Source organism: Rhinopithecus roxellana, chromosome 14 (assembly GCF_007565055.1).
Source record: "Rhinopithecus roxellana isolate Shanxi Qingling chromosome 14, ASM756505v1, whole genome shotgun sequence".
NCBI classification, from domain to species: domain Eukaryota; kingdom Metazoa; phylum Chordata; class Mammalia; order Primates; family Cercopithecidae; genus Rhinopithecus; species Rhinopithecus roxellana.
In genome coordinates this window covers 22,371,481-22,384,258 of record NC_044562.1, presented here as the reverse complement: position 1 = coordinate 22,384,258, position 12,778 = coordinate 22,371,481, and the positions used below count along the sequence as shown (strand labels likewise).

Genomic DNA, 12,778 nt, shown 5'->3' with positions numbered 1-12,778 from the left:
TAAAATGGTGTCCTCAGATTGCCTGCCTGAGAGTGTCCCCTTCTTCTTCCACCCCTATGACCAGCTGGTCTCTCCCCTCCATGCCCTGTGCTGGTTGAGCTACACTCAGTGTAGACATCTTAGCATCCGATATGCTCCTGTTATGCTTTTGTACTCCCAGGATTAGAAACGAATTATTCCAGAGTGTCCTGGACTGCATGCTGTATGTGGTTACCATTCAGTAGGTGAGAAAGGACACATCCCCTTCTCTCCATCTGGATGAGAGGAGCCCTGCCCTTCCTGGTGACTGGGCAGAAACCTCCTCTTCCCGGGGTGGCACTGCTGGTGGCATCTGGAACTCCACCACCTTCCAAGAGAGTATCAGTTATCTTGGAAGGAACACGGGGCCCAAACAGCGAACTCAGAGCATTCCTTTCTCTGTCCCACCCAATAAGATGATTCCAACGTGCAATATATTGAAGAAAGGGCTGCCCTAGTGCATATGGGTGAGGAGTTCCCCCTTCCACTGAACAGGCAGCAGCAGGCATTCCTCCTGATGTACAGACTCATGGTGAGATCACTGAGGATCTGGGAAAAAGAATCCTGACACCAGATGTTATCATGTGGGCTTTACTCCTTTTAGGGTGAGGCAGAGAGAAATTGTCAGGCGGAAGACATTTCCCGAGAAACAGGAAGGAAGGCTCTTGTTAACCCGAGTTCTATGTTCAGAGCTTTCTACATTATGGACTTGCTCCCTACTTGGAACTAGTTTTAGAGAATAAAACTAAACATCAAAAAAACCCTCCAGTGTTAGATGGATGACCTCCTGAGAGGGCAAGTGTTGCCTTGAAGAGAAACACAACCCTAACGGTGTGGGAACGTCCATTAGGCAGGAACAGTTCAAAACAAAATGGATAACACTTTTGAGTTCACTGAAGGAAGCTTCAGCCTTTGAGGGCCGCCCTGGAAGGAAAAGGTGTAGATCAAAGAGATCAGTGTGTAGAAGAGCGTTAGGCCTCCCGTGGTGGAGAACTCCTAATGGACCCACTTCATGGTGGCTGTCATCCACACACACTGGGGAGGAAAGAGCCAGAAGTTTGTTCATTTTTATGTAAGTCTTAGCTGCAGCACATGGTTACAAAATCAGTTAAGTGACGAAAGAAAAGACTTTTGAATTTTTTTTTTTTACCTTTGATTTTAGGTTCAGGGGTACATGTGAAGGTTTGTTACATAGGAAAACTCATGTCACGGAGGTTTGTTATACAGATTATTTCATCACCCAGGAATTAAGCCCAGTACTCAGTAGTTATCTTTTTTGTCTACTTGAGGGTGGCAGGGAGGAGGAGGGAGAGGAGCAGAAAAGAGAAGATTTGGAAGGGAAAATAGGAAGATACCAACAATGTCATTTTAAGTGAACATTGTTCTTTCTAGTGGCAGCCGTCTCTTCATGGCAGCTGTTTCTTTATGGCACTCGATCTTGAGGGTGGTATATATGGTGGTGGTATATAAGCCCTACCTTTCCTTAAGGCTATGCTCAAATACCAGCTCTTGCTGGAGTCCTAGCAGTCCTGCAGTTCTCCACACTGGAATTAACCTCTACCCATCCCATTCTCCCAATACCTTTGACTTGCAACTCTTTTTTTTTGGCTTTGTTTTGTTTTTGTTTTAGACGGAGTTTCGCTCTTGTTGCCCAGGCTGGAGTGGTATATATGGCCCCTCACACCCTGCTGAAAAAATGCCTTCAGGAAACGCTGGAGAATGAGCAACATGGCCTGCAGATGGCCCAGGTCAGCCAGGGCTGGCCATTAGGCCCTTAGAATAGACCTATCACTCTTCAGTAACTGGACAGGATGGCCAGTACAGCCAGTGTGGCCAATGGGCCATAGACAAGGCCGAGGAATACATGGTGGGGAAGAGAGGTCCTTTGTAACAGGAACCCAGAGGCTCCTATCAGAGAAGAGGGGACCCAGAAGAAAGTAAGGGCTTGGGAGTGGGTGCACAGGACAAAAAGGAGCCCCAGGGAAGCTGGGCCACATGGTGAGAACATAGGAAGAGAAGGCAATGCTTCACCAGAACGACGGGGCACTTTGTAAAAAATATCATAATCATGTAGATGGCAGAGAGGTGGCCTTGGAGTGTCCCCACTTCCAGCAGGCAGGGTCAGTGGCTCCAATGAAGAGAGGGCACAGGAACCCAGGGAAGGCCCTCCTGTGGCCACGTGCAGCTGATTAGCCCATGCAACCCTAAGTCAGGAGGAATTAGACATCACAGGCGAGCACACCTGGGCCACATAAGCACTAGACCCTCTTTCAGAAGCTCATAGTCTATGGAGAGAGAAACTTGTTCTTGTTCATGTCAGAGATAACTATCATGTTCAAGGGTAAAGAACTGACCCGCTCACATATTTTTCTCTTCCCAGTTACTTTCTTTGGTTATTTTGCTAAGCCACCACAGTGGGTGACCCCAGCCACCCCTCTCACCTCAGTTTTTATGTTGAGGTGGAGCAATGCGTTTCAACCTGCTATAGTCACTTGGGGGGCATTGAAAAATGCTGACATTCAGGCTTTGCCACCTTCCACATTCTATTAGTCTGAGATGAGACCCAGGCGCCAATAATCTTTCAAGATCCTCCAGGTGATTTTAACCTGCAGCTAGTATTGTCTTGCTAAAAAGGTTCTACTCTTAGCTGAATCTTTAAGGAGTGCATTCATATAATAGTCAGGGCGTCTCAAATTTGAATATGTATGCCACTATTTGGGGGACCTTGTTAAAATGCAGATTCTGATTCTGTAGGTCTGGGGTGGACCCGAGTTGCTGCTGGTTCCTGAACCAGGACCACAGTTACAGTAACAAAGATGTTGCCTGGTTATTAGGCCAGTCCTAGATGCCTGGTTATTAGGCCAGTCAGCCTGGCCTGTGCTCCCACCATCTCCCTGTTGAACAATTCTGGCTCCTCAACTTGCAACTCTTTTTTTTGTTTGTTTTGTTTTAGATGGAGTTTTGCTCTTGTTGCCCAGGCTGGAGTTCAGTGGTGCAATCTCAGCTTACGGCAACCTCTGCCTCCTGGGTTCAAGCAATTTTCCTGCCTCAGCCTCCCAAGTAGCTGGGATTACAGGCACCTGCCACCATGCCCAGCTAATTTTGTATTTTAAGTAGAGACAGGGTTTCACCATGTTGGCCAGACTAGTCTCAAACTCCTGACCTCAGGTGATCCACCCACCTTGACCGCCCAAAGTGCTGGGATTACAGGCATGAGCCACCGCGCCCGGCCTGCATCTCCTTTTTAACATGAATTGTGTAATAATCTACCATTACTTTAAGTTATTTATATTCTGCTATTTCTTTCATGGGATTATGAGACCCTGGAGGGGGAAAACACATCTTATTCATCTGTGTATCACTCACACCACCTAGTAGCATACTTTACAAAGAGTAGAGGGAGTCTGGAAGTACTTACTGAATTGAATTTGCAGAACCCAGTTACAGGTCACATCTTTGACCTGGAAGTTATTTTTATAAGTTGGAGGGACCCAGCTCTGGATATTGCAAATATGTACATAACAAGGCAGCTTGGTTTTAAAACGAGGTTGAGTGACCAGTAATACCGACTGACAGAACTTTATCCATGCAAGGAGTATCAAGAAAGATGAGTTAAGTAACGACTGGCCCAATTCCCAGTTCTCACGGGCCATTAAAAGAAGTTGCCGCAACCAACACCCAAATAACCTGGTGCACAAACACAGATGCAATGCAACAAACACACACAACGAAAACCCCACATTAATTTGAGGAAGGCTCCAGGGCTGTTTTGGCCACCACCTAAGAACCAGTCTGACTCCTGTTGAGAGGGACATCTCTTGAGCACTTAACTTCTTGGTTTTGAGGAACCAGAAGAAAAACAAACGGTGCAAGATTCAGCTCTGACTCCAATTCCTGTGTCCCTGAACCAAAAAGAGCCCAAATCACAGTGGGGCCGTTGGGGGGTGAAAGGAAAGAGAACACCCTGGTTCCTGTAATCCCAGCACTTTGGGAGGCCAAGGCAGGAGGATCGCAAGGTCAGGAGATGGAGACCCTTCTGGCTAACACGGTGAAACCCCATCTCCACTAAAAATACAAAAAATTAGCCGGGTGCCGTGGCAGGTGCCTGTAGTCCCAGCTACTCGGGAGGCTGAGGCAGGAGAATGGCGAGAACCTGGGAGGCGGAGCTTGCAGTGAGGCGAGATGGCACCACTGCACTCCAGCCTGGGCAAAAGAGTGAGACTCCACCTCAAAAATAAAATAAAATAATAGAAGGGATATGTGGATCCAGTTAGCCTATGATTGATGTACTTTGGATCAAGGTAGAAACAAATTACAAAGGGAAAGACATGTTTTCTTCTCACTAGTTATTGATCTCCATATCAAAAGCTACAAAATAAAACATCTAGAATTTCATTTCAGCAATATACAGTGAAAATAAGGAACAATCAGCATGCGGCTCATACCTGGTCCTGGGGGGCCTCTCATTCCAGGGAGTCCCATGGCTCCTTCTGGTCCTCTCAGGCCTGGCACCCCAGGAAGCCCTGGGATTCGGGGACAGTCATTCGCATCTGCAAGTGGCCCCGGTTCACCTGAAATTGGAATTACTGCTTGTGTAATGGATGCACACAGGCTTATGAACAAGCTCCTTCTACAGTCTCTGGTTAAACTTGGACTTCTGACACTATGCTGAAATTCAGTTCACATTTAGTATAAATTTCAGTATAAATGCTTGTAAAGGTTCAACAATCCAGTACAAGTTCCAAGAAGGCAGGAATTTGTCTTGTTTCCTGGAGGGTGCATGAAAAACTTCCAGAATGTCGGACTGACCGAATGAGTGAATGGAGTATCAGAGGAAGCAGAAGGATGAAACGGTGAAGATCGGATGATGCAGCAATGTGATGACCCTCACAGGATTACCCAATCTCTGGGCCACGTTCTACTGGAGTAGCGGCCACAGGTGGCATTGCAAGAGGGACTGGTGGGTTCCTAAAGCTCAGCTTCATGTGTCCCTGAGTCCTTACCCTACACTGCAGCGCCACATGGGTTTCCATAGTGTCCGTCACTCACATGGAATTTCAGGATTGCTAGAGGCTCAGAAGCAGTGACTTTCAACCCTGAGTGAACGTTGGACTTATCCAGGGGAGTCGTGGAAATATACCGATGCCTGGGTCCCACTCCCAGAAATACTGGTTTACTTGATAATAGGATGTGGCCCGAGCAGTGTCCTCATCATTGGCTGCATAATAAACTCAGCTGGTGAGCTTTTCAAATGTACTTATTAACATTGGGGCCCCATCTAGACTAATTAAATAGGAATTTCTGGGGGTGGGACCTGAGTGTCAGTAGTTTTTTGTTTGTTTGTTTAACTCCCCTGGTGATTCCAGGGTCCATTAGGGCTGAAAAGCACCGTTGTAAAGCTATAACTCTGACTGTAGCACCTCAGAATCATTTCGCTAGTTTGTTAGAAACCAGAGTTCCTGAGTCAGGAGGTCTGAAGTGGGGGCCATGTACATTTCTAACATGTTCCCAGGGAGGCTGATGGCATTGATCTGCGAATCTCACTTTGAAAAACACAGGCTGGGCACGGTGACTCACACCTGTAATCCTAGCACTTTGGGAAGCCGAGGCGGGTGGATCACTTGAGATCAGGAGTTTGAGAACAGCCTGGCCAACATGGTGAAACCCCATCTCTACTAAACAAAAAAAAAAAAAAAAAGAAAAGAAAAAAATAGCTGGGTGTAGTGGCAAGTGCCTGTAGTTCCAGCTACTCAGGAGGCTAAGGCAGGAGAATCACTGGAACCCAGGAGACAGAGGTTGCATGAGCCGAGTTTGTGCCACTGCACTCCAGCCTGGGTGACAGAGCAAGATTCTGTCTCAAAAAAAAAAAAAAAAAGAAAAGAAATGAAAAAAAGAAAAAAGAAAACCACTATACTAAAGATGTGACGTTTTTTTCTTTTACCTTCACATCTTTAAGACATGTTTAATAAAGCTTCATTGAGTCATCTGCAAACATCACACAGGGATAAGAAATAATAACACTGAAAAATAATGATAACAGCTAAGACTCACTGAATGCTTTATCATAAATCAGGCCCTGTGCTGAATGCTTTTACTATTAAATCCTCCCAACAAGACTGTGTATGTGCTACTGTTATGAGAAGGTTATGGATGAGAACACTCAGGCTTGGCCAGGTGCAGTGGCTCACACCTGTCATCCCAGCACTTTGGGAGACCAAGGCAGGCAGATCATCAGGTCAAGAGATCGAGACCAGCCTGGCCAACATGGTGAAACCCCATCTCTACTACAAATACAAAAATTAGCCGGGCGTGGTGGTGTGCACCTTTAGTCCCAGCTACTTGGGAGGCTGAGGGAGGAGAATCACTTGAACCCGGGAGGCGGAGAGCTTGAACCCGGGAGGCAGAGACTGAAGTGAGCCGAGATCACACCACTGCACTCCAGCCTGGCGAAAGAGCAAGACTCTGTCTTAGAAAAAAAAAAAAGAACATGCAGGCTCAGGCAAATAAGTGACACTTCTGTGGTGACACAGCTTACACATGGCAGAGTCTGGATTGCAATACAGGGCATTCTAGCTCCAAACCCATGTTCTTAACCACCTCATCAGACTGCATCAGGATCTCAATATCTGGGTAACAAATTCTCAGATATGAAACTTATTTTAAAAGGAATCTGGCCAGACATAGTGTTTCACGCTTGTAATCCCAGTACTTTGGGAGGCTGAGGCGGGTGGACTGCCTGAGTTTGAGAGTTCAAGACCAGCCTGGGCAACAGGGTGAAGCCCCATCTCTACTAAAATTGCAAGAAATCAGCCAGGTGTGGTGACACATGCCTGTGATCCCAGCTACTTGGGAGGCTGAGGTAGGAAAACTGCTTGAACCTGGGAGTGCAGTGGTGGGATCTCCAGTCTGGGCACCAGAGCAAGACTCTGTCTCCAAAAAAAATAAAATAAAAATAAAAGATATCATCTGATTAGCCATGGTGTTTTTCAAATGTATGCAAAAGTGTGAAATAATTTCAAGAACATCAATCATAAAGCAGTAAGAAATCCTTAACAAAATGGAGCATAACAACAAAGTTTTAGCCTCCTAATACTTACTGGGCCTGTGTAAAATGACTTGGAATTCTTATGAGCTATTTGGAATTTAACCCCATGTAAAATATGGTATAAAACCACAGGCAACACAGGGCCAAATGTATTTCTATAATAAGTACCGTTTAATGTAAAACGTGGCTTTTCTACTACAGGTGACTTGAGAGAGACGCATAGAGGCATCTCCTATTTTCCCTGAGTAATGTCTGGCCCTTCCCAGTGGCAACGGAGTTGAGAAAGAGGGAGAAAGTGTGAGAAAGTGGGAGTTGAGAAAGTGGTTGGTGCTTCCTATTTAGAATTTTGATGTTCTCTTGAAATGACTTTATACCTACAATCACAGAGAGACAGGATTGAAATGAAAACATCAAATAGGGTTTAATTTTTAAATATAAGCATTGAAAATACCAGGACTTTTTAAATTTTTGATTTTGCTTTTCTTTACTTTCTAATAAGTCAGAAGCTGAAAAATAAAAAGCAGGAGTGGGGCGGGTGCGATGGCTCACGCCTGTAATCTCAGCACTTTGGGAGGCTGAGGCAGGCGGATCACAAGGTCAGGAGATTGAGACCACGGTAAAACCCCGTCTCTACTAAAAATACAAAAAATTAGCTGGGTGTGGTGGCAGGCGCCTGCAGTCCCAGCTACTTGGGAGGCTGAGGCAGGAGAATGGTGTGAACTCGGCAGACGGAGCTCACAGTGAGCTGAGATCGTGTCACTGCACTCCACCCTGGGTGACACAGTGAAACTCTGTCTCAAAAAAAAAGGGGGGGGGGTGGGGGGCTGAGGCCTCTTTTCTAAAGACCTTAAAAGTAATACATGGTGTCTGTATTCAGAGCAATTTTCATTAGGGCTAATAACAGAGGCCGGGAAAGAACAAATGAAAACACTCACAATTTTTCTTTTTCTCTTTTAAGAAATGCTTTTTATTTTCTTTGAAAATGCCAGGCACAAAATAACATGTTGTTTTTGCATTGCAGAGCATTAAGTGAACATTTTCCTTTTAACACATGAAGAAATGTGCTCCTTAAAAATGGACTTGAGGGTGTAATAGGAAAGGCTTGTCACAGCCCCTTACTGGGAGGTGAGGCCCCATTTTTTAATGTTGTGTATACCATTTATTTTACAGATGCTCTATGTATTTATATTGTAGAATTTAAAAAAGGAACTTACATTGGTATGTACTATAGCCTTTGACAGAGAAAGCCCACATACTTCATGCCCCAATTGAAACTATGTAGGCTAAGGATCTACACTGCCTTGACAACCTATCAATGAGGCTAAGTATTAGGATGCTCTAATATGAGGTTACTGTATCTGTAACGAGGAAGCAAAGCACTGCAGCCTAATATCCTTAGAGCACCCCATCTATAAAAATGTAACAAAGTTTAGCTCACCCATACAGAGGAAAAAGGACAAGTACAGAAATGACTAGAAACCAGAGTGAGGGGAAATTACCAATTCTATAGCAAAGCTTACCTCTGGGACCTGGAGGAATCCGAAGACAACAAACAAGGCCAGGCCATGATTTTCACAGGGTGCGAAGAGATTGCAAATTTGTGGATTAGGACAAAAATGAAATAGATTGAGAACATACATCATAATTCGAGGCAGCATCAATGACAGGCAGAATGGCAGCATCTCTTTACATAAAAAGTCCACATCAGTGTGACTGACAGGAGCAGCTATGATTTAGTAATGGAGTTTGCATCTGTAGAATGACTTGAAATGAAACTCTCTTGAGCAACAGAAAACTCTAGTTGATTTCTAATTGCAAATATCCCCTCATTTAATGCATACAGGAATTCAATCCATTTAAAAGCTTCTGAAAATTTCATATTAATTTGCCAAGTATAGGGTATGCATAGAAAGGAAATGTGAAAAGAATCAACATATAGGGCGCGGTGGCTCATGCCTGTAATCCCAGCACTTTAGGAGGCCGAGGCGGGTGGATCATGAGGTCAGGAGATCGAGACCATCCTGGCTAACACAGTGAAACCCCATCTCTACTTAAAATACAAAAAAATTAGCTGGGTGTGGTGGCAGGTGCCTGTAGTCCCAGCTACTAGGGAGGCTGAGGCAGGAGAATGGGGTGAACCCGGGAGGCAGAGCTTGCAGTGAGCCAAGATCACTGCACTGCACTCCAGCCTGGCTGACAAAGCGAGACTCCGTCTCAAAAAAAAAAAAAAAAAAAAAAAAAAAAAAAAAAATCAATATATAAACCCTTGTTCCTCCTGTACTATGATACATCATAAAGCAGTGTGATTTATTTATTCTTTGAACTAGAGTGCTAACTTAGGACATTGCAAAATATTCTGAACTGACACCACATTACCATAATATTGATTTAGGATCTTGAAAGATATTACTTCTGCCCATCTCAAATACACATGTCTGTTTGCCCCTTCTCTCCCCAACTCTTCCTTGTCATAATTTGACCCTATGGTTAAAAACTGTTGCCTATAGAGTTAAACTGAATAGCTTTTTACCTTCCTAGGAACAAATGGACTTTACAGAAAAATATTAAATAAAACATCTAGGAAAATCAATGAAAATTCAGGGATCAGAACTGAATATAGGATCCTAACAAACAATAATCAAATCAGTCTTTGCCTCTTGCATAAAGGAACACATATTTGTTTCCCTTAGAAATAGTCTATGTGGGCCAGGCACAGTGGCTCACGCTTGTAATCCCAGCACTTGGGGAGGCTGAGGTGGGCTGATCACCTGAGGTCAGGAGTTTGAGACTTACAGCCTTGCCAACATGGTGAAACTCTGTCTCTATTAAAATACAAAAATTAGTTAGGCACAGTGGCACACACCTGTAATCCTAGCTACCTGAGTTTGAGTCAGATGGATCACTTGAACCCAGGAGGCAGAGGCTGCAGTGAGCTGAGATCACACCACTGCACTCCAGCCTGGGTGACAGAGCGAGACAGTCTCAAAAAAAAAAAAAAAAAAAAAAAAAAAAAAAAAAGTGTATATAAAATCAATTCCTAATTTTCAAACTTACTTATTCTGGCAACAAATTATTACTTTACCAAACATGAGACTTTGTAGTGCAGCCTGAAAGAAATATACTCTTAATAAAAGAAAGGGCTTAAGTAATAAAAATGTGCTAGCAATTCAGAATATTAACTACTTTCTGAACGATGACCATTTTAGTAAATGTTTAAACAAAACGCTCTACGTAGGTTGGAAGCTCACCTGGAAGACCAGTGGGCCCTTTTCTCCCTGGAGGTCCAGGTAAACCCTTCTCTCCAGGTGGCCCAGGAAATCCATGTGGTCCCTGCGGCCCTGGGAATCCCATTGGTCCTTTAAAAAACCAAAACATAAAAATGAGGGCACTGGAATGAGACAAGATAAAAACAATGACAGTTTGATAGACTGAATTCAGAAATTCACCCCAACATAATGCAGGGCATAGCTAGCCTGAGAGTCAAGATGAGCCTCGCTTTCCTCTGTCAGGCTTAGACGGGTTGCCTCTGAAGGAAACACATGATTGACCAAAAGAACTAAGGAAATGGTTCCAAGATCAAGACAAGACTAAATTACAATGAAAAGAAGTCCTATAACCGTGAACTTTCTCTGGAGACAATGGACTGGAACTGAAGGGAAAATCAGGAAAGAGCTTTCAATATCCGAGAACAATGTGCCTCCCCAGCCGAGTTCAAACCACTCTCCTCCTCACTCTCTTAGTTTTAGGCACAACGGTTCAGTTCCTCATATGTGATGTTCCTTTACTTCCATATCCATGGTGTCTTCCTCATGTTTTAGAGTTAAGACCAAGTCTCACTTTCTCAGGGAAGCCTTCCCTGGAATCCCAACTGAAGTTTAGTTGCTTTTTGATAAGCTCTTCCTTCAGGACACTTAACTGGATTTAAATGGACATATCCCTTAGCGTGCATGTCTGTCTTCCATGAAACTACGCTTTTTATAAAAGAAATTTTATTATTATTAGCTCCATTCCCCAGGCTGGAGTGTAGTGGTACAATCATTGCTCACTGCAGCCTCCAACTCTTGGGTTCCAGTGATCCTCTCACCCCGGCCTCCCGAGTAGCTGGGACTACAGGCATACACCACCATGCCCATATAATTTTTTAATTTTTTTGTAGAGAGGGGGTCTCACTGTGTTGCCCAGGCTGGTCTTGAACTACACTGGCCTCCAGGGATCCTCACACCTTGGCCTCCCAAAGTGTTGGGATTACAGGTGTGAACCACTGAGCCAGGCGGAAACTCTGTCCTTATAAGATTAGAGACTCTACTTAAATTTGTTCACTACTATATTCCTGCAGGTGCCTAATATTTCTCACTGTGTAAGTCATAAAAGGTTAACTGAGGAAACTCACTCTCTTTATAGTAAAGCACTGTTTGGCCATTATATTCTCTGGACTAGGAGTCAAGAAGCATGATTAGTAGTTCCACCAATATTTCTAACTCCCTGTGTATTCTTGTGTAGATCACTCGTATTCATATGGTGTGTTATTTCCTCAGTCCTGAATTTTATGTCCAGAGAATTATTCCCTAGAGTAACTAAGGAGGAAGAGTGTTAGCCAGCCCCTTCCTCCTTTCTGTTGGTGACTAGAGTGTTAGCATGTCAGTCCAATTCTGAAGTTCAATAATTGGAAGCCTACTTACCTGTAGATTTGAGCCACATTCTCTAAAATTGATTTCATTGCTAATATAGATGAACAGGCTTGCTCCATACTGTTGTACAGGCTGTGCACTGCACAATTCCACAGATGCCATTTGCACTATAGTCATGGCAGCCTCACAGTGATTTTTATCTGTGATCTAATCTTTTGCCTTATTTCACACTTGGTTCAGAACCCAGGCAAGGTGCTAGTTATTGGGCTCCTTTTGCAAATTTCAACTGCTCTTTTTCTGATATCCAGCTTCCTTATTTATGAAATGGGGGAGTTAAAATGGATACTCATTAGTCATGTTTTTTCAACAAAAAGCTTCTTTGAACCTAAAAATTATCTGAAATTCTGGCGACCAAAAACTGATCTCCCCAAATATTAGCAGTTGGATAAAAAATAATTAAAATAAATATTTTAACCTCAAAGAGTGGGGAAATTCAGTGATTGGGAATCTTTGCATGAATATAAAAAAGCAAAGTCAGCAGTCTAAAACTAAGCTGTCCAATACAGAAGCTATTAACCACACACGGCTAGTTAGCACTTGAAATGTAGCCAGTCCGACCTGAGCTGTGCTGTTAGCATGGAACACACATGGGATTTCAAAGGCAGGAAGAAGGAGTGTCTTATTTGCAAAAGGAACTAGGTTTGCACAATCAGCTCAATTATTTCATTAATAAATGTATATTAATTATATGTTAAAATAATATTTAAATATATTATGTTAAATCACATAAAGTATGAAAGTTCACTTGTTTTTACTTGTTAACATGTGACTAATATATTTTTAAATTGCACATGTGGCTTGCATCACATTTCTACTGTTCAGTTCTGGCCTGGAAGATTACCAAGAATATTATTAGGGCCTAAAGATGAACTTGTGTTTCTTCCTTTTACTTGTTCAACTTTGACCCAAACTTCAGGACTCTTTGGGGAAATAAGGACATTTTGGAAAGGAGTCACTTTGTTTGCATAGGAAATAGAAATGGTGGCACAGTACCCCAGACCCTCAAGAGTAAGATAACCAAGGTGTT

At 43.5% G+C, this 12,778-nt stretch overlaps 1 protein-coding gene across 1 annotated transcript in view; it reads right to left on the bottom strand.

The window, feature by feature from the left end:
* Positions 1 to 12,778, bottom strand: part of COL4A4 (collagen type IV alpha 4 chain) — a 133,761-nt gene that overhangs the window by 9,995 nt on the left and 110,988 nt on the right. Inside the window, exons 41-43 of the mRNA XM_010375626.2 lie at positions 10,312 to 10,419; positions 8,584 to 8,592; positions 4,464 to 4,589 (exon numbers count right to left, since the gene is read on the bottom strand). Coding sequence (XP_010373928.2) covers positions 4,464 to 4,589; positions 8,584 to 8,592; positions 10,312 to 10,419 — 243 coding nt within the window. The remainder of the gene's footprint in view (positions 1 to 4,463; positions 4,590 to 8,583; positions 8,593 to 10,311; positions 10,420 to 12,778) is intronic.